Here is a 21,336-nt window from a genome sequence, read left to right as displayed (position 1 = left end):
GGATGAACCGGACTTGTGGAGGTCTACAATTATTTTTCTGAGGTCTTTGCTGATTTCTTTTGATTTTCCCATGATGTCAAGCAAAGAGTCACTGAGTTTGAAGGTAGGCCTTGAAATACATCCACAGGTACACCTCCAATTGACTCAAATGATGTCAATTAGCAATCAGAAGCTTCGAAAGCCATGACATCATTTTCTGGAATTTTCCAAGCTGTTTAAAGGCACAGTCAACTTAGTGTATGTAAACTTCTGACCCACTGGAATTGTGATACAGTGAATTATAAGTGAAATAATCTGTCTGTAAACAATTGTTGGAAAAATGACTTGTGTCATGCACAAAGTAGATGTCCTAACCGACTTGCCAAAACTGTAGTTTGTTAACAAGTAATTTGTGGAGTGGTTGAAAAACAAGTTTTAATGACTCCAACCTAAGTGTATGTAAACTTCCGACTTCAACTGTACGTAAATAAGGTATTTTAGTTTTTCATTTTTAATACATTTGCAACATTTCTAAGAACCTGTTTTCGCTTTGTCATTATGGGGTATTGTGTGTAGATTACTGAGGATTTTTATTTATTTAATCCATTTTAGAATAAGGCTGTAACGTAACAAAATGTTGAAAAAGTCAAGGGGTCTGAATACTTTCCGAAGGCACTGTATAAATGATATATATTTGTCACGGATTCTGCCGAGGCTGCTCCTCCTCCTTGCTCGGGCAGGCTTCGGCGTTCGTCGTCCCCGGAGTACTATCTACTGCCGTTCGATGTTATCGGTGTTTGTTTATTTTTGTCTGTATTGTTTACACCTGTTCGTCATTATGTTAATTGTTTCCCTTATAATTACCCCTGTCTCTCATCTGTACTTTGTGTGTGATTGTTTTCCCCTTCACGGTTGTCTATTTTGTGAGCGGGTTATTTCCTCCCTGTGTGGAGTTATTTTCTGTGTCCTTTTGGATCCTTTTCGTATTAAAAGTACGTATCCGAGAGTTCTGTGTCCTGCGCCCGTTTACCGCATCTCACAGACAGTCGTGACAGAATCACACACCTTACCATGGAGTCAGCAGGAGCGACGGCACCGACTGGTCACTTGAGGAGCGCGTCCTACAACAGGCAGCGATGCTCCAAAATCTTGGTGCCGCTATGGATAACGTTATGAACACTTTGGGACGATGGAAGAGAGGAGGTTTGCCCACACCTCCTCCAACGATACCACCACCATCGGCTACTCCTATCGTCTCACATCCGGAGTCCAGTGGGATTCGGCTCTCGCTCCCGAGGGCTTATGATGGCACCGCAGCCTGCTCCAGGTGGAACTTTACCTGGCAACCATTCACCCGGCACCCTCGGGATACGAGAGTGTGTCCGCCCTCATCTCCTGTCTGTCCGGCAAGGCACTGGAGTGGGCCAACGGCGAGTGGAGAGGGATAGACGCCGCTACTGTGAACTCTGCGGAGTTCACCCGCCGCTTCAGGGCAGTGTTCGATCATCCCCCGGAGGGGAAGGCGGCGGGTGAGCATCTATTCCACCTCAGACAGGGGAGGAGGAGCGCGCAGGAATTCGCACTGGACTTCCGGACTCTGGCTGCCAATTCGGGATGGAATGAGAGGGCCCTCATCGACCACTACAGATGCAGCCTGAGGGAGGACATTCGTCGAGAGCTGGCCTGCAGGGACACCAACCTAAGCTTCGATCAGCTGGTGGACATGTCGATTCGCTTGGATACCCTGTTGGCTACCCGCGGACGTCCAGCGCTGGGGCCGTCCATTCCATCCCACAGCACCTCCGAGCCGAGCCCTATGGAGCTTGGGGTTGCTGGTAGTAGGGAGGCCAGGAAGGAGGCTGTCCCCTGCACCAACTGTGGCCGCCGAGGACACACGGCGGTTCGGTGCTGGGGAGGGTCTCCTCGGATTCGAGGCAGCAGGCAGCGCACTGATGAGTCATTCCCGGTGAGTAAGGTCCCAACTCACCCAGAGCTCTCTGCTGTTCATATGTGTATCCAAGTGATGTTTCCAGAAGTTTCTTCTTACTCCCAGCATAAGGCGCTAGTCAATTCAGGCGCAGCTGGGAATTTTATCGATCGCCATTTCTCATATAAGTTAGGGATCCCTATATTACCAGTCGATGTGCCCTTCCCTATCCATGCCCTAGATAGCCGGCCTTTGGGGTCGGGATTGATTAGGGAGGTCACAGCGCCACTGAAGATGAAAACGCAGAAGGGTCATGAGGAGACTATACAGTTGTATTTAATTGACTCTCCTGCGTTTCCAGTGGTGTTGGGACTTCCCTGGTTAATATCTCATGACCCCAACATTTCATGGCAACAGAGGGCTCTCAAGGGATGGTCTGATCAGTGTGTGGGGCGGTGTGTAGGTGTTTCCATAGGGGCAACGACGGTGGAGAGTCCGAACCAAATGCCCACAATGCACATTCCTCCTGAGTATGCCGATTTGGCAAGCGCCTTCTGTAAGAAGAAGGCGACTCAATTACCACCTCATCGACAGGGGGATTGTGCGATAGACCTCCAGGTTGGCGCGGCTCTCCCTCGCAGCCATGTGTATCCTCTGTCTCAGGAGGAGACGGCTGCTATGGAGACATACGTCGCCGAATCCTTGAGACAGGGATACATACGCCTTCCACTTCTCCTGCGTCCTCAAGTTTCTTTTTTGTGAAGAAGAAGGATGGGGGTTTACGCCCGTGTATTGATTACCGTGGTCTCAATCAGATCACTATTAAATACAGCTATCCTCTCCCTCTGATTGCTAGTATGACGGAGTCATTACACGGGGCGCGCTTCTTCACAAAATTGGATCTCAGGAGCGCTTACAACCTGGTGCGCATTCGGGAGGGAGATGAGTGGAAAACAGCCTTCAGAACCACCTCGGGTCACTATGAGTACCTCGTCATGCCATACGGTCTAATGAATGCTCCTTCAGTCTTCCAATCATTTGTAGACGAGATTTTCCGGGATTTGCATGGACAGGGGGTGTATATTGATGACATTCTGATATACTCCGCTACACGTACCGAGCATGTGTCCCTGGTACGTCGGGTGCTGGGTAGACTGTTGGAGCATGATCTGTATGTGAAGGCAGAGAAATGTCTGTTTTTCCAGGAGTCCATCTCCTTCCTGGGACACAGGTTGTCTGCGTCAGGGGTGGAGATGGAGATTGACCGCGTTTCAGCCGTGCGTAATTGGCAGACTCCAACTACAGTAAAGGAGGTGCAGCGGTTTTTGGGTTTTGCCAATTACTACCGGAGGTTTATCCGGGGTTTTGGACAGGTAGCGGCTCCCATTACCTCCCTGCTAAAGGGGGGCCCGGTGCGTTTGCAGTGGTCAGCTGAGGCGGACAGGGCGTTTAGTCATCTGAAGGACCTGTTCACCTCAGCTCCGGTGCTGGCACATCCGGATCCCTCTTTGGCGTTCCAAGTCGAGGTGGATGCGTCCCGAGGCGGGATCGGTGCTATACTGTCTCAGCGCTCGGGCACGCCTCCAAAACTCTGCCCCTGTGCTTTCTATTCTAAGAAGCTCAGTCCAGCGGAGCGCAATTATGACGTGGGGGACAGGGAGCTGCTAGCTGTGGTCCAGGCCCTGAAGGTGTGGAGACATTGGCTTGAGGGGGCTAACCACCCTTTTCTCATTCTGACTGACCATCGTAACCTGGAGTACATCCGGGCAGCGAAGAGACTGAACCCTTGTCAGGCTAGGTGGGCCATGTTTCTGGCCCGGTTTGTCTTTAAGATCACGTATATCCCCGGGTCACAGAACGTTAAGGCAGACGCCCTGTCCCGACGATATGACACAGAGGAGAGGTCCATTGAGCCCACTCCCATACTACCGGAGTCTTGTCTCGTGGCACCGGTGGTGTGGGAGGTCGACACGGAAATCCTGCGGGCGTTACGTACAGACCCTTCTCCCCCAGAGTGTCCAGAGGGACGGAGGTACGTGCCGCTTGAGGTCCGTGACCGACTGATTTATTGGGCTCACACGTTACCCTCCTCTGGTCATCCTGGTATTGGTCGGACGGTGCACTGTCTTAGCGGGAAGTACTGGTGGCCCACCTTAGCTAAGGACGTGAGAGTTTACGTTTCTTCCTGCTCGGTGTGCGCCCAGTGTAAGGCGCCTAGACACCTGCCCAGGGGGAAGTTACAACCTCTCCCCGTTCCACAACGGCCGTGGTCTCACCTGTCGGTGGATTTTGTCACGGACCTTCCCCCCTCCCAGGGGAATACCACGATCTTGGTCATTGTGGATCGGTTTTCTAAGGCCTGCCGTTTCATCCCTATGCCAGTTCTTCCTACAGCCCTACAAACGGCCGAAGCCCTGTTTACTCACGTTTTCCGGCACTACGGGGTGCCTGAGGATATAGTGTCTGATCGGGGTCCCCAGTTCACCTCTAGAGTGTGGAGGGCATTCATGGAACGTTTGGGGGTCTCGATCAGCCTTACCTCGGGTTTTCACCCTGAGAGTAATGGGCAGGTGGAGAGAGTAAACAAAGATGTGGGTAGGTTTCTGAGGTCGTACTGCCAGGACCGGCAGGAGTAGTGGTCGGGGTATATTCCCTGGGCAGAGATAGCCCAAAACTCACTCCGCCACTCCTCCACTAATCTCACTCCTTTCCAGTGTGTGTTGGGCTATCAGCCGGTTCTGGCACCCTGGCATCAGAGCCAGATCGAGGCTCCTGCGGTGGATGAATGGTTTCGGCGCTCGGAGGAGACATGGAACGCTGCGCACGTCCATCTGCAGCGGGCCATCAGACGGCAAAATACGAGCGCCGATCGCCACCGCAGTGAGGGTCCGGTTTATGCACCGGGAGATCGGGTCTGGCTCTCGACCAGAAATCTGCCCCTTCACCTGCCCTGCCGGAAGCTGGGCCGGCGGTTTGTGGGGCCATTTAAAGTCCTGAGGAGATTGAACGAGGTATGTTATAGGTTACAGCTGCCTGTTAATTATCGCATTAACCCCTCATTCCATGTGTCTCTCCTCAGGCCGGTGGTAGCTGGTCCACTCCAGGAGAATGAGGTACGAGAGGCCCCTCCGCCCCCACTAGACATCGAAGGGGCTCCGGCGTACTCAGTCCGTTCCATCGTGGATTCGAGGCGTCGGATGGGGGTCTGCAGTATCTCGTGGAGTGGGAGGGGGTACGGTCCGGAGGAACAGTGCTGGGTCCCTAGGAGGGACATCCTAGATCCCTCCCTGTTGACAGAGTTCCACCGGAGTCACCCAACTCACCCTGCTCCGCGTCCTCCTGGCCGTCCCCGAGGCCGGGGTCGGCGCACGGCTGGAGCCGCGCGTCAAGGGGGGGGTACTGTCACGGATTCTGCCGAGGCTGCTCCTCCTCCTTGCTCGGGCAGGCTTCGGCGTTCGTCGTCCCCGGAGTACTAGCTACTGCCGTTCGATGTTATCGGTGTTTGTTTAGTTTTGTCTGTATTGTTTACACCTGTTCGTCATTATGTTATTTGTCTCTCATCTGTACTTTGTGTGTGATTGTTTTCCCCTTCACGGTTGTCTATTTTGTGAGCGGGTTATTTCCTCCCTGCGTGGAGTTATTTTCTGTGTCCTTTTGGATCCTTTTCGTATTAAAAGTACGTATCCGAGAGTTCTGTGTCCTGCGCCTGACTTCGTTTACCGCATCTCACAGACAGTCGTGACAATATTTCACAAGAATTATACATTTAGGCCTATGGATTTTTATTCAACGCGCCGCCACCCACCCTGCCTTCTTTCATGCACACAATATTTCATTATTGTAAACCCACTGTGGATTATGATTCAAGGCGCAAATCACTAGTGTATGTTATCTGCTCATAGATCTCCGGTTTCTTCACTGGCAGGCCGTTTGCCAGTGCACCAGGGGTCTCAATCTTCAGGAGGGTGTCAGGAGAGGGCTTCTTCCCGTGGAACTTGGAGGCTTCTTCTTCTTCCTCTTCTTCTCCAGGGTGGTCCCCACAAGCCCAAACACCATCTTGTTTATGTTATCAGCAGGGCTTTCTTGGGGCTGGGCAGTCTTCTTATTAATGGCCTTCTCATCAAAGATTGATGCAATCTTCTTATCAGTGGCCATTTTGGCCTTCTGTAGCACTGAGTCAAACCAGTTGATGCAGGTGTCCATGCCCACGGTTTTAAAGGTTTTGGAGATTGCGTCATAATGGCATGCATTACTTCATACCAATAGGCTATGACTTTTCAAACACGTTATCTTTTGTTGGTGTCTTTAATTTTCTTTCATTTCATTTTTTACAATCTGTTGTGCGGGATGTTTAAGTGCATGGAATATAATTAGTCTATGGGGCTAGGCGGGTAGGGCTATTTACAGGGCTGAAAGAAACGAACAGATAATTAGAATAAATGCTCAAATAAATGTTTATCTGACTGTAGACTATTAATTGGACTGCGTTCATCATAGAACATTTAGCACACACATTTCTACAACCATCACAACAAGTCAGATGACCATCCTACCCATGCTAGATTACGGAGACATAATTTATAGATTGGCAGGTAAGGGTGCTCTCGAGCGGCTTGATGTTCTTTACCATTTGGCAATCAGATTTGCCACCAATGCTCCTTATAGGACACATCACTATACTCCTCTGTAAACTGGTCATCTCTGTATAGCCGTTGCAAGACCCACTGGTTGATTCTTATTCTTAAAACCCTCTTAGGCCTCACTCCCCCCTATCTGAGATACTTATTGCAGCCCTCATCCTCCACATACAACACCTGTTCTGCCAGTCACATTCTGTTAAAGGTCTCCAAGGCACACACATCCTTGGGTCGCACCTCTTTTCAGTTCGCTGCAGCTAGCGACTGGAATGAGCTGCAAACAACACTCAAACTGGACAGTTTGATCTCCATCTCTTCATTTAAAGACTCAATCATGGACACTCTTACTGACAGTTGTGGCTGCTTCGGGTGATGTATTGTTGTCTTTACCTTCTTGCCTTTGTGCTGTTGTCTGTGCCCAATAATGTTTGTACCAGGTTTTGTGCTGCTACCATGTTGTGCTGCTGCCATGTTGTGCTGCTACAATGCTGAATTGTTATGTGTTGCTGCCATGCTATGTTGTTGTCTTAGGTCTCTCTTTGTGTTGTGGTGGCTCTGTTGTCGTGATGTGTGTTTTAAAATTTTATTTTTTAAATATTTTTTGTCATTTTAGCAGACGCTCTTATCCAGAGTGACTTACAGTTAGTGAGTGCATACATTTTTTCATACTCATTTTATCCAATATATATATATATTTTTATCTCAGCCCGTTCCCGGCAGGAGGCCTTTTGCCTTTTGGTAGGCCGTCATTGTAAATAAGAATTTGTTCTTAACTGACTTGCCTAATTAAATAAAGGTTAAATAAAAAATAAATAAATACAAGTCATACACTAGCCCAATTGGCATCATGCCTACAAAACCACAACCACTTGTGTTGCAGACCGATAGCCAAAGCTTTCTGTGTCACTGAATCGATTCAATAAATTTGTTAGACTACTTTGTAACTAGTCTCGTGCTATTAAAGGTACCTCATTGATGATAGAGGATCATATCAGGGTTTGTAGCTTCCTGTGCCCATTAGGAACCAATGACATAGGCCAGTAGGCCCATATTTTTTAAGCAGAGCGCAACCATCCAAAATTAGGCTATCTATAAAAAGAAATGAAACACGCTTATGTAATAATTTATGATTGAAAAAAAACAGAACAACAATGCTCAGAGGGGAATGTAGGCTATTATAGTGTAAGACTTAATAATTTGGTCCACTTGCCACACAAAGTAGGTAGGCACTATACAGTTATAGTCTTGTGATGACTGGGCAGTCCTATTTGTTTCTCAGACTTTCATCAATTGTAAGGTTAATCATGTTTTTTCTTTGTCCGCTAAAATGACAGTAAGGCTAGCCTACACCATACAAAAATTACCCAGCTCTGACTCTGAGAGTAAAATCCTTACATTTACATTTACGTCATTTAGCAGACGCTCTTATCCAGAGCGATTTACAAATTGGTGCATTCAACTTATGATAGCCAGTGGGACAACCACTTTTTTTATGGGGGGGGTAGAAGGATTACTTTTATACTATTCCAGATATTCCTTAAAGAGGTAGGGTTTCAAGTGTCTCCGGAAGGTGGTCAGTGACTCCACTGTCCTGGAATCGTGGGGGAGCTTGTTCCACCATTGGGGTGCCAGAGCAGCGAATAGCTTTGACTGGGCTGAGCGGGAACTGTGCTTCCGTAGAGGTAGGGGGTCTAGCAGGCCAGAGGTGGATGAACGTAGTGCCCTCGTTTGGGTGTAGGGTCTGATCAGAGCCTGAAGGTAAGGAGGTGCCATTCCCCTCACAGCTCCGTAGGTAAGCACCATGGTCTTGTAGTAGATGCAAGCGTCAACTGGAAACCAGTGGAGTGTGCGGAGGAGCGGGGTGACATGAGAGAACTTGGGAAGGTTGAACACCAGACGGGCTGCCGCGTTCTGGATAAGTTGTAGGGGTTTAATGGCACAGGCATGGAGCCCAGCCAACAGCGAGTTGCAGTAATCCAGACAGGAGATGACAAGTACATGGATTAGGACCTGTGCCGCTTTCTGTGTAAGGTAGAGTCATACTCTGCGAATGTTGTAGAGCATGAACCTGCAGGATCGGGTCACCGCTTTGATGTTAGCGGAGAATGACAGGGTGTTGTCCAGGGTCACAGCAAGGTTCTTTGCACTCTGGGAGGAGGAGTTGTCAACCGTGATGGCGAGATCATGGAGCGGGCAGTCCTTCCCCGGGAGGAAGAGCAGCTCCGTCTTGCCAAGGTTCAGCTTGAGGTGGTGATCCGACATCCACACTGATATGTCTGCCAGACATGCAGAGATGCGATTCGCCACCTGGTTATCAGAAGGGGGAAAGGAGAAAATTAATTGTGTGTCATCTGCGTAGCAATGATAGGAGAGACCATGTGAGGATATGACAGAGCCAAGTGACTTGGTGTATAGAGAGAATAGGAGAGGGCCTAGAACTGAGCCCTGGAGGACATCAGTGGTGAGAGCACGTGGAGCGGAGACAGATTCTCGCCACGCCACCTGGTAGGAGCGACCTGTCAGGTAGGACGCAATCCAAGAGTGAGCAGCGCCGGAGATGCCCAACTCGGAGAGGGTGGAGAGGAGGATCTGATGGTTCACAGTATCAAAGGCAGCAGATAGGTCTAGAAGGATAAGAGCAGAGGAGAGAGAGTTAGCTTTAGCAGTGCGGAGAGCCTCCATGACACAGAGAAGAGCAGTCTCAGTTGAATGACCAGTCTTGAAACCTGACTGGTTTGGATCAAGAAGGTCATTCTGAGAGAGATAGCAGGAGAGTTGGCTAGAGACGGCACGCTCAAGAGTTTTGGAGAGAAAAGAAAGAAGGGATACTGGTCTGTATATGTTGACATCGGGGGGATCGAGTGTAGGTTTTTTGATGAGTCAAGGATGAGTTGATGAGCGAGGTGAGGTAAGGGAGAAGGTCTCCGGAAATGGTCTGGAGAAGAGAGGAGGGGATAGGGTCAAGCGGGCAGGTTGTTGGGCGGGCGGCCGGCCGTCACAAGTCGCAAGATTTCACCTGGAGAGAGAGGGGAGAAAGAAGTCAAAGCATAGGGTAGGGCAGTGTGAGCAGGACCAGCGGTGTCATTTGATTTAATAAATGAGGATCGGATGTCGTCAACCTTCTTTTCAAAATGGTTGACGAAGTCATCCACAGAGAGGGAGGAGGGAGGGGGAGGGGGAGGAGGATTCAGCAGGGAGGAGAAGGTGGCAAAGAGCTTCCTAGGGTTAGAGGCAGAGGCTTGAAATTTAGAGTGATAGAAAGTGGCTTTAGCAGCAGAAACAGAGGAAGAGAATGTAGAGAGGAGGGAGTGAAAAGATGACAGGTCCGCAGGGAGTCTAGTTTTCCTCCATTTCCGCTCGGCTGCCCGGAGCCCTGTTCTGTGAGCTCGCAATGAGTCGTCAAGCCACGGAGCAGGAGGGGAGGACCGAGCCGGCCGGGAGGATAGGGGACATAGAGAGTCAAAAGATGCAGAAAGAGAGGAGGGTTGAGGAGGCAGAATCAGGAGATTGGAGGGAGAAGGATTTAGCAGAGGGAAGAGATGATAGGATGGAAGAGGAGAGAGTAGCGGGAGAGAGAGAGAGCGAAGGATGCGACGGCACATTACCATCTGAGTAGGGGCAGAGTGAGTAGTGTTGGAGGAGAGCGAGAGAGAAAAGGATACAAAGTAGTGGTCGGAGACTTGGAGGGGAGTTGCAGTGAGATTAGTAGAAGAACAGCATCTAGTAAAGATGAGGTCAAGCATATTGCCTGCCTTGTGAGTAAGGGGGGACGGTGAAAGGGTGAGGTCAAAAGAGGAAAGGAGTGGAAAGAAGGAGTTAGAGAGAAATGAGTCAAATGCAGACGTAGGGAGCTTAAAGTCACCCAGAACTGTGAGGGGTGAGCCATCCTCAGGAAAGGGACTTATCAAGGCGTCAAGCTCATTGATTAACTCTCCAAGGGAACCTGGAGGGCGATAAATGATAAGGATGTTAAGCTTGAATGGGCTAGTGACTGTGACAGCATGGAATTCAAATGAGGAGATAGACAGATGGGTCAGGGGGAAAAGAGAGAATGTCCACTTGGGAGAGATGAGGATTTCTGTGCCACCGCCGCGCTGGCCAGATGCTCTCGGGGTATGCGAGAACACATGATCAGACGAGGAAAGAGCAGTAGGAGTAGCAGTGTTTTCAGTGGTAATCCATGTTTCCGTCAGCGCCAAGAAGTCGAGGGACTGGAGGGTAGCATAGGCTGAGATGAACTCTGCCTTGTTGGCTGCAGAACGGCAGTTCCAGAGGCTGCCGGAGACCTGGAACTCCATGTGGGTCGTGCGCGCAGGGACCACCAGATTAGAGTGGCAGCAGCCACGTGGTGTGAAGCGTTTGTATGGCCTGTGCAGAGAGGAGAGAACAGGGATAGACAGACACATAGTTGACAGGCTACAGAAAGGGCTACAATAATGCAAAGGAGATCGGAACGAAATTAACTAAACATCTGGGAAAGCGAGAGGGTGGGGCCTCCCTCACTTACGTTTCACTGAAACACTCAAATATAACTCTCCCAACTTCCACTTTAGAAATTATAATTGTTGTAATCTACAGCGGTTCAATGTTTTCTAGGAATAGACTCTAACTTAGTTTATTCAGCTAGCTAACTTGGTACAGTATTCTTCCGTGAAAACCGCCCAGGGCACCGTATCCTATGATGCCATAGCTAACTAGCATGCTAGCTTCCAATAACACGGTTTAGCACCAATACTCGGTTACAACAAACTACTAATAGTGTGTTAACACGCTAAACAGACCATTTGTGTCTGTGTCTAACGTTGTGTAAAGTTTTGGGGTTAGTTTTGACAGTTTGAGTGAGTAAGTCGTCAACTTATTCAGCCAGTTAGTTAGCTAGCTAGAACAGTTTGCATATTAGCAACCCCTCCTCCTACGGTATGAAACACACAGAGAGAGCCAAGCTAACGTTTACTAGTCACCCATGTCTTGAATTCCTTTTGAACGACTCTGGTTACCAGTATGTAAAAATAAAACAAGTGTTGAGTAGATAAATGATGTTGTGTTACATCACTGTATACTATACGGTGACCTAAATGAATGGACTGTGGGCCTAATGCATTTCTAGGTAAGCTATTGCATTCAGAGCCATTAGAAAAGCACCTACCTGCTTATCACCTGGTGCTGGGAGCGATGAATTAGGTTGTCTACACTAATAGCTTACTAAAGTTTCACACCTATCATCAAACCAGAATATGAATACTCAAAGACAAGGCATAAAGTAAAAGTTGTATTTAAATGAGCATAAAAAGCACAAAATAACTACACTCCCAAGCCTCGTGCTGTTGTGGTTCCTGTTTCAGTTTTGTGGTCTGAAACGAAAGGCTCTAGTGCCAAAAATGAGAATGCTTAAAGAGAATGCTTTTATCAAACCTTTGGCTGTGTATCCTTATCCAATCCATTAAGAGTAGATAAGAACTTATGAGATGATAGTTGGAAAATTAATTACATTTCCATTTCTATTGCTTAAGTGCTTGAAATGTAACAATGAAACTCTCATACCTCTAGGTGGCATGCTCCCTCCTTGTTACAGCTGTAGAGCTGTATATCTGATGGTCATACAATGGGGAGATGCTGTTGAGTGGCCAACAGAAAGAGAGCGAGGAAGACAGACAGCAGGGGTGTAGGGCAGAGGAGGCTGGTGGGATGAGCTATAGGAGGATGGGCTCATTGTAAAGTCTGGAATGGAATCAATGGAATGGTATCAAACACATCAAACGTATGGAAACCACATGTTTGATGTGTTTGACACCATTCCATTTATTCCATTCCAGCCATTACAATGAGCCCGTCATCCTATTGCTCCTGCCACCAGCCTCCTCCGGTGTAGGGGAGTGGGAGAGGCAGAGGAGAGAGAGGAGCTACTGCCGTAACTCACTGGTAGTGGCCAGCACAAGGTCAGAGAGAAGAGATCCAGTTGCCCAACCATCAGCCCATCGATCGATGGCCAGGGGCTCCTCCCCTATTCTCCTCTCCCCTCCATCCTCTCCCCTATTCTCCTCTATTCTCTCCTCCCCTTATTCCCCCTAGGAAAGATGGGCTTTCACTCCTGCAGTGTGGCTCCTGAAAAAAAAGAGGGCTTCATGCTGGGAGAGAGGATGTGGAAAGGGGAAGGAGGGAACAGGAAATGGCAGAAGAGAGATGCGAGAGGAAGGGTGAGACAAAGCAAAATAGGTTTGTAATACAAAAGAGAGGGAGTGAAAGAGGAAGGGTGGGTGAGGGAAGGGGAAGTATTAAAGTGTGGAGTATGAAATGTGAAATTAATTAGGATTTAAGCATGTTTTGAAAGAGAGAGTGGGAGCAAGAGCTGGGGGAGAGGGGGGAAGAGAGAGAGAGCGTGTGCTCACCTTAGAAATGACATGAAAGTGAAATGGCCAGGTAAGCCCCTCTTAACCCCACTCAACACAACCAAACATCTCCAGGGTATTGGCATGCTTGTTAAAGCGAAGACGATCATCCTCTCACTTCATCTGTATTGACCATGTGTCCAGTGGTGTTAGGTTCCCCATCATACACATGTAAACAATGGCCACACACACACACACACACACACAGAGCATCTGTGTGTAGAAGGAGAGGAAATAATAGCTGTCCCCAGGCTATTCCTTTCTCATCTAGACCTCTGAGGTCATCAAGATGAGACACCAACCATCAGAGGGCAGATGTTATAAACCGAGGAAGCACTTTCATCTCCTCTGTAAATATGTGTGTCCCATCTGATAATGACACCGACACACACTTGCGCTGCTTTCCCTCGTGCCTGGGTTCTCACTTAGTGGTGACCTTAAAGGCAGACAGAGGAAGAGAGGGAAATGCATAGTATCCTGAGACCTAACCCTAGGTGATGACCTCTTCTCCCTGACGGGCTTAGACTAGCTGACAGACTCTCCCTTGGGAGTCACCCTGAGCAACACCAATATTGACCCATGTCATTTGATCGCTTCATGATGATGATGCTGATGGGTAATGTTTTTTGTCATTTCTCTAATTCCCTCCAAAGTATATGATGAATGGTGAAGTGTCAATGTGGAATTGTATGAATGAACAGAATTAGATGACATTACAAGATATTGGGGGATGTTTCTCATAGTGGTTGCTATGGCAGTGTTAAATAGATGATCGTATGGTTTCCATAGCAAGAGTGCAAAGACCAAGCTCCTATTAACTTAAATGCTGGCTAAATTCTAGTCAACTGCCAGCTCCAGTTGAGAGCAGTTCAGAATCATGAAGATAAACAACTGAAGTCCTAAATACAACTTTTGTCTGTTTACTTTTTTTTTTACCTCATAAAAAAAAAACTCTGACTATCCCATTCTTCTGAGTGATGTAGTAAAATGAAGAATGTAACCATTGAGTTCCTGCCTGAGCATGCGGCCCCTTTGACGTCCAGTTGGGCTTAAAATGTGGCAAATGGAGGGGAGGGGTTTAAGGAGGGGGTGAGAGGGGCGAGGAGGCTTAATGGAACAAAAGGATCCTTCTCTGTCATCAAAGAGGATCTTCTCCTGGCTCATCCCCTGCTCTCTGGTGGCAGGTTTTATTTTCAGAGAGAGGGAGTGGTGGCTGGTGGAGAAAGGGATGGAGGGAGTGAAGGAGGGAGGAGGACAGAGAGGAGGGGGAGTACCGATTTCAAAGTAATCTTTGACTTTAAGCCCTGCAGTCTCTCCCAAACGAAGCCCCCTGTCCCAGACACCATGATGTCTATGGCTCCCCAATGGCAGCCCAGTGGCCTGCCAGCCGCCCTCTCTTTCTTCTCACGCTTTTGTCACGGTGACATTTAAGTGGCATTACTCACCGGCTGGATGACCAAATGAAGGAGCTCCTTTGAGGGACCTGAAAGAGACAGGCTTTAACTTTCCAGCCCGGTGTCTCCTCTTAAAACAACACCAAACGGGAAACAAAACCCCACTTTGTTGCCAGAATTATTTTAGGCACGTCCTATATCAGAATCAGTCAGAGAGAAAAGAGGAATAAAAGGAGAGTTTGGGCTTCAGTTATCCCTCGGAGACAATGGAGATCTATGATAAGGGATAGATGGAGATGTATTGCTTTATATTTGTTGTGAATCATGATTGTTTGATTTAACTTTTTTTTTCCCCACAGATTACGAAGATGTGAGGGACAGATATATTTTGACTTCATCAAATGGTGTTTTGAAAATGGCCACCATCTACCTCACAAATATGGACAAGAAACTTTGCTATCAAGTCACAGTCACACCAACACTTTTTATGTGATATTTGTACACACACACAGAGAGAGAGAGAGAGAGAGAGAGAGAGAGAGAGAGAGAGAGAGAGAGAGAGAGAGAGAGAGAGAGAGAGAGAGAGAGAGAGAGAGAGAGAGAGAGAGAGAGAGAGAGAGAGAGAGAGAGAGAGAGAGAGAGAGAGAGAGAGAGAGAGAGAGAGAGAGAGAGAGAGATCCCTTTCCACAGTCTCATTAATATTGCACTAGTTGTAACCGCAGCCATGAGGCCACAGGGATATGGGCTGTAGAGTTTGGAAAATGTTGGGGTCTTTTTTCATTCAAACATCTGACTTTCCCCTCACACAAAACATAGTCCAGTAATTTGGGAAGAGAATGGATCCATGCAAATTCATGAGAAAAAAACACACATTACACTGAAACAACATTGTTTCCAGATGATTAAATATCCATCCGAAAAATCCTGTAGATGAGCGTTGTATCTCTGAAGATCTGACACAAATCCATCAGATGAACTCTACTTTTGAGCAGTGAGGAGGTCCTAGCCCACTCCTATAGTGTCTAAGATCTTTATTACACTCTTTGTTCTGACCTCCTACTCCTCAGTTTTAAGATGGACTTTATTTGCTCACATACCCTTAGGGTCATCAGCCTATGTCTCCACTATGGTCTCCACAGGCCCAGGCAACCCAATGGTGAACTGAGTTAGAGTTAATCCCAAATGAGATGGGGTTGGGACTAGGAGGGGCCATATCTCGCTGTTAGTAGCCTGGCTACATTGGAGGTGGTGGTGCTAGTTGAGTTGAAAGATGTTATACTTTAATCCCAGCCTCAGGCTATAAACTACACACAGATACATGCAGTATATGAACATGTATACATGCACGCACATCACACACACACGTCAGCTTTATGTACAACATCCCACGGAATATGTCACACATACACACACACACTTCCTTCAGAGGCTGTCAGACACCTAACACTTAACCTGTGCTTTGAGCAAACACTCCAAGCTGACAGGGAGGCTGACTGACATGTCAAAGAGATTGCTATTCAGCACTGTGATATTGGCAAAATACAATAACAAGAACATCAGTGAAAGAATACAATTATGTCTTAAAGTGTTTATTCAAAGTATGATGTTCATTAACCTCCAATTTGTCAGATACAATCTAATATTAGATATCAATATATGAAATTCACCAGATGATCAATCAGTTCTGAGGTTTCATTCCCATTGATAAGAATGGCCGATTGAGTGTGTCCCTTTGTGTGTGTATGTGTGTGTGGTGTGTGTGTGCGTGCACGTTTATATGTCTATCTGTGTGTCTGAGTGTAACCTATAGCCTGGGGCTGGGATTATACAGTATAAGTATAATTTAGTAAAAGGCAGGCACCCTCAGGTTATTCACACAGACAGTGAGAAGCCCCCCCACACACACACTGAAATCACATTCTATCTACACACTCCATATTTAGCTATGAAAATGGTCGAGACTGTCTGCACTGAATACAATTAAGTTATTTTATCATTTGCTGCCTACTTTGGTCAATAAGCTAAATGCAAAAATTCCATAACACACATTTGGAGTAAGCATTTTATCTGGATAGGATGAGCGGCAGGCAGGAGGTATTTGTATTTGTATTTATTATGGATCCCCTTTAGTTCCTGCCAAGGCAGCAGCTACTCTTCCTGGGGTCCAGCAAAATTAAGGCAGTTATATACAATAAAAATAAAACATTACATTACATTTCACAACAGATTTCACAACAAATTAAGTGTGTGTCCTCAGGCCACTACTCTACTATCACATATCTACAACACAAAATCCATGTGTACATGTGTGTATAGTGCGTATGCTATCATGTGTGTGTGTGTGAGTGTGTCTGTGCCTGTGTGTGTGTCTTCACAGTCCCGCTGTTCCATAAGGTGTATTTGTATCTGTTTTTTAAATCTGATTTTCCTGCTTGCATCAGTTACTTAATGTGGAATAGAGTTCCATGTAGTTATGACTCTATGTAGTACTGTGCGCCTCCCATTGTCTGTTCTGGACTTGGGAACTGTGAAGAGACCTCTGGTGGCATGTCTTGTGGGGTATGAATGGGTGTCTGAGCTGTGTGCCAGTAGTTTAAACAGATAGCTTGGTGCATTCAACATGTCAATACTTCTCACAAATACAAGTAGTGTTGAAGTCAATCTCTCTTCTACTTTGAGCCAGGAGAGATTGACATGCATATTATTAATGTTAGCTCTCTGTGTACATTTAAGGGCCAGCCGTGCTGCCCTATTCTGGAACAATTGTAATTTTCCTAAGTCCCTCTTTGTGGCACCTGACCACACGATTGGAAAGTAGTCCAGGTGTGACAAAACTAGGGTCTGTAGGACCTGCCTTGTTGATAGCGTTGTTAAGAAGGAAGAGCAGTGCTTTATTATGGACAGACCTCTCCCAATCTTAGCTACTGTTGCATCAATATGTTTTCACCATGACAGTTTACAATCCAGGGTCACTACAAGCAGTTTAGTCTCCTAAACTGGGTCAAATTCCACATTATTCTTAACAATATTTAGTTTAGGTTTAGGGTTTGGTGAATTATTTGTCCCAAATACAATGCTTTTAGTTTTTGAAATATTTAGCACTAACTTATTTCTTGCCACCCATTCTGAAACTGACTGCAGCTCTTTCTTAAGTGTTGCTTTGATTTCACTTGCTGGTCTAGCTGACGTGTATAGTGTTGAGTCATCCGCATACATAGACACACAGGCTTTACTCAGAGCCAATGGCAGGTCATTAGTCAAGATTGAAAAAAGTAAGGGGCCTAGACAACTGCCCTGGGGAATGCCTGAGTCTACCTGGATTATGTTGGAGAGGCTTCCATTAAAGAACACCCTCTATATTCTGTTAGACAGGTAACTCTTGATCCACAATATAGCAGGGGATGTAAAGCCATAACACATACGTTTTTCCAGCAGCAGATTATGACCGATAATGTCAAAAGCTGCACTGAAGTCTAACAAAACAGCTCCCACAATATTTGTATTATCAATTTCTCTCAGCCAATCATCAGTCATTTGTGTCAGTGCCGTACATGTTGAATGCCCTTCCCTACAAGCGTGCTGAAAATAAGTTGTTAATTTGTTTACTGTGAAATAGCATTGTATCTGGTCAAACACCATTTTTTCCAAAAGTTTACTAAGGTTTGGTAACAGGCTGATTGGTAGGCTGTTTGAGCCAGTAAAGGGTGCTTTGCTATTCTTGGGTAGCAGAATGACTTTTGCGTCCCTTCAGGCCTGAGCGCACACACTTTCCCGTAGGCTTAGATTGAACAGATGGCAAATAGGAGTGGATATATCATCCGCTATCATCCTTAGTAATTTTCCATCCAAGTTGTCAGACTCAGGTGGCTTGTCATTGTTGATAGACAACAATACTTTTTTCACCTCTTCCACACTCACTATACAGAATTCAAAATGACAATGCTTGTCTTTCATAATTTGGTCAGTTATGCAGGGATTTGTAGGTTCAGAATTTGTTGTTGGCATGTCATGCCTAAATTTGCTAATCTTGCCAATGAAAAAATTATTAAAGTAGTTGGCAATATCAGTTGGTTTTGTGATGAATGAGCCATCTGATTAAATGAATGATGGAGCTGAGTTCGCCTTTTTGCCCAAAATTTCATTTAAGGTGCTCCAAAGCTTTTTACTATAATTCTTTATGTTATTTATCTTTGTTCCATAGTACAGTTTCTTCTTATTTTTGTTCAGTTTAGTCACATGATTTCTCAATTTACAGTATGTTTACCAATCGGCTGTGCAGCCAGACTTATTGTCCATTACTTTTTGCCGCATCCCTCTCAATCATCACATTTTTCAATTAATCTTCAATCCACATGGATTTAACAGTTTTTACAGTCATTTTCTTAATGGGTGCATTATTAGTAACTGGAATAAGCAATTTCATAAAGGGGTCAAGTGCAGCATCTGGTTGCTCCTCATTACACACCACAGGTGTCATCACATGGTGCTGATTAGAATCACTGGCGCTTTCCACCCAGCATGGTGCTGAAATATCTAAAACAGTGGTGTGCTGTCTGATCACAATAAAGAAATTGAGACTCTTGATTAATTCACACAAATGACAAGATGTATCTATAAAACGACGAATATGCCTATTGTTTTGGCTTGTGCAAATAGGCCAGGCTATGCAAATAGTCATTTGGCAGGAGGATAGATTAGGTGTTATACAAGGGTTCATTCGTTTAAGCATGCAACAGATCTAAACCGGTTTATTAAACCTGCATAATCTGATGTAGCCTAATCTGGCACTATTTCCAGGTTGTGCCAGTGCTCCAGTTGAGCCCCAGACTTGTGATCCGAACAGCTCTACCGGGGTAGCGACTGTAATCTAGATTCTGGTTCATGCCGAATTGAAGCAGCGGGAGAACCGTGAATGAATGCTGCTCTGTCCTATCCGCTTTGAGAGAGAGAGCGGGCTCGAGCTGCGGCTTCCTCTTCACCCACTCAGCTAGGAAACCGCACCGGAATTACCTCATCAAATTACCCTCACATCGTAGACCTATTATCGTATTCTAGCACTATTTCGGGATTTGATGCAGACAAAACCACGCAGAATGGAGGGAATGGAGCTCCCTGCGTCTGTGTAAACCCGGTGGAGAGGCGTTGGAAATCCTCTGATCACATCAGAAGTTATTTTGAGCAGCCTAGGCCTTAAAGCATGTAGGCTAAACAAGCGAGGATGACATGGCAGAGCCGCGGAGAGTAGCTGGAACAGAAAGAATCGGCGCGCAGGAATATGAAGCTGTTTCTCTATATGAGGAATACGAGTGTAAAATATGCTACAATTACTTCGACCTGGACCGGCGGACCCCCAAAATCCTGGAATGTTTCCACACTTTCTGCGAGGAGTGTCTGAATACTCTCCACCTCCGTGAGGACCGAGGATGGCGCATCGGCTGCCCTCTCTGTCGCCAACGGACTCCGGTGCCAGAGTACCGGATACACAACCTCCCCAACAACATTACAGTCACCGACGCTTATCCGTTCTACATCCAGGATGACAGTCTGCCGCAGGACAGCCTGCCACCGTATCCACCTCCTCTGCACCCAGCGCTCACGGCCGCGTACCGCCGCGAGGAGGCGAACGTGGCAGCGGCAGCTGCGCAGGACCAGGCTATCCCGTATGTAGCTGTGGTTAGAGATAATGCCGCTGCCGCGAACTCTTACGACAGGGCGGGATACGAGAGCTGTCAGAACTGCAGGCACATCGCACTGACCACAGGCTGTGTGTGCGCCATTTTCGCCTTCGTTTCCATGTTTGTGCTGCTGTTTCTGGGACTCATATTCGTACATAACTTCAACAACCCTCCGTCTCCAGTCGGCCCTATCTGTCTGTCTGTAGCCAGCACCATGGCCATGTTCTCTGTTGTTATCACGTGGTTGGTGTGCTGGCTGAGATACAGACCTGACCCGGAACCCGAACATTCTGCCTCGTCCAATCCCAGCAGGAGACATTTAAATGTTTTATGAGATTACCTTTCAATGTATTCACTTCAATGTATTATTGGACCAATTAAATAACATGTTGTATGTCTGCCCTATTTAGTGTTGCATCACATTAGCTACGTTTACATAGGCAGCCAATTCTGATCTTTTGCCCAATTATTGGCTTTTTGACCAATCAGATGCAAAAGATCAGAATTGGGCTGCCTGTGTAAATGTAGGCATTGTGTTCCTCCTCTGCCTCTGGTGGGCCTGTCATATCACTCTGAATGTAGGCTATGTCATCATGACTCATATTCAGATTGTGTGTTCTTCTGGTTGCCCAATTCTGATATTTTTTCAGATAATTGGTCTTTTGACCAATCACATCAGATCTTTTTACATCAGATCTTTTTCAGAGCTGATCTGATTGGTCAAAAGACAAAGTAGTGAAAAAAAATATCAGAATTGGGTTGCCTGTCTAAACACAGCGTCTGTGTCAAATGTGTCACCCATATTCACATTAACCAAAGAATAAAGCTAATTAACAAGTGTCCTCTGTCCTGACTGTTAATGTACTACTTGATGACAGAAAGGTTTTAGAGCAGTTTCTCAGTGAGCCGGACCCTTGGATGTAGCCCTTCAATCAATCAATCAATCAATCAATCAATCAATCAATCAATCAATCAATCAATCAATCAATCACATTTATTTTATAATGCCCTTTTTACATCAGCAGTAGTCACAAAGTGCTTTACAGAAACCCAGCCTAAAACCCCAAAGAGCAAGCAATGCAGATGCACAGAGGCTACGAAAAAACTCCCTAGACGGTAAGAACCTAGGAAGTAACCTAGAAAGGAACCAGGCTCTGACGGGTGGTCAGTCCTCTTCTGGCTGTACCGGCTGGAGATTTAAGAGTATATGTAGCCATTCAGATGACATTGATTCAGTCAGTGCTCAAGTGCTATCGTTTTAATAAAAGTGATCCTTGAATCATGGCTTTCAAGTCCTTTCTTGTAAATGTGTATTTGTACTTCATATTGATTGGTATG

At 46.6% G+C, this 21,336-nt stretch overlaps 1 protein-coding gene across 1 annotated transcript; it reads left to right on the top strand.

Annotated features, from left to right (window-relative positions):
* The first annotated feature begins 18,555 nt into the window (after positions 1–18,555).
* On the top strand, positions 18,556–20,702 carry LOC121534610 (E3 ubiquitin-protein ligase RNF182-like). The gene has a single exon (XM_041841187.2). It carries the CDS (start codon positions 19,547–19,549, stop codon positions 20,330–20,332), a length of 786 nt encoding a protein of 261 aa, XP_041697121.2. The 5' UTR covers positions 18,556–19,546; the 3' UTR covers positions 20,333–20,702.
* Positions 20,703–21,336: the final 634 nt, after the last annotated feature.

Source organism: Coregonus clupeaformis, chromosome 21 (assembly GCF_020615455.1).
Source record: "Coregonus clupeaformis isolate EN_2021a chromosome 21, ASM2061545v1, whole genome shotgun sequence".
Classification (NCBI taxonomy): domain Eukaryota; kingdom Metazoa; phylum Chordata; class Actinopteri; order Salmoniformes; family Salmonidae; genus Coregonus; species Coregonus clupeaformis.
The sequence above is the reverse complement of the archived record's forward strand: the minus strand, read 5'-3'. Positions and strand labels throughout refer to the sequence as shown.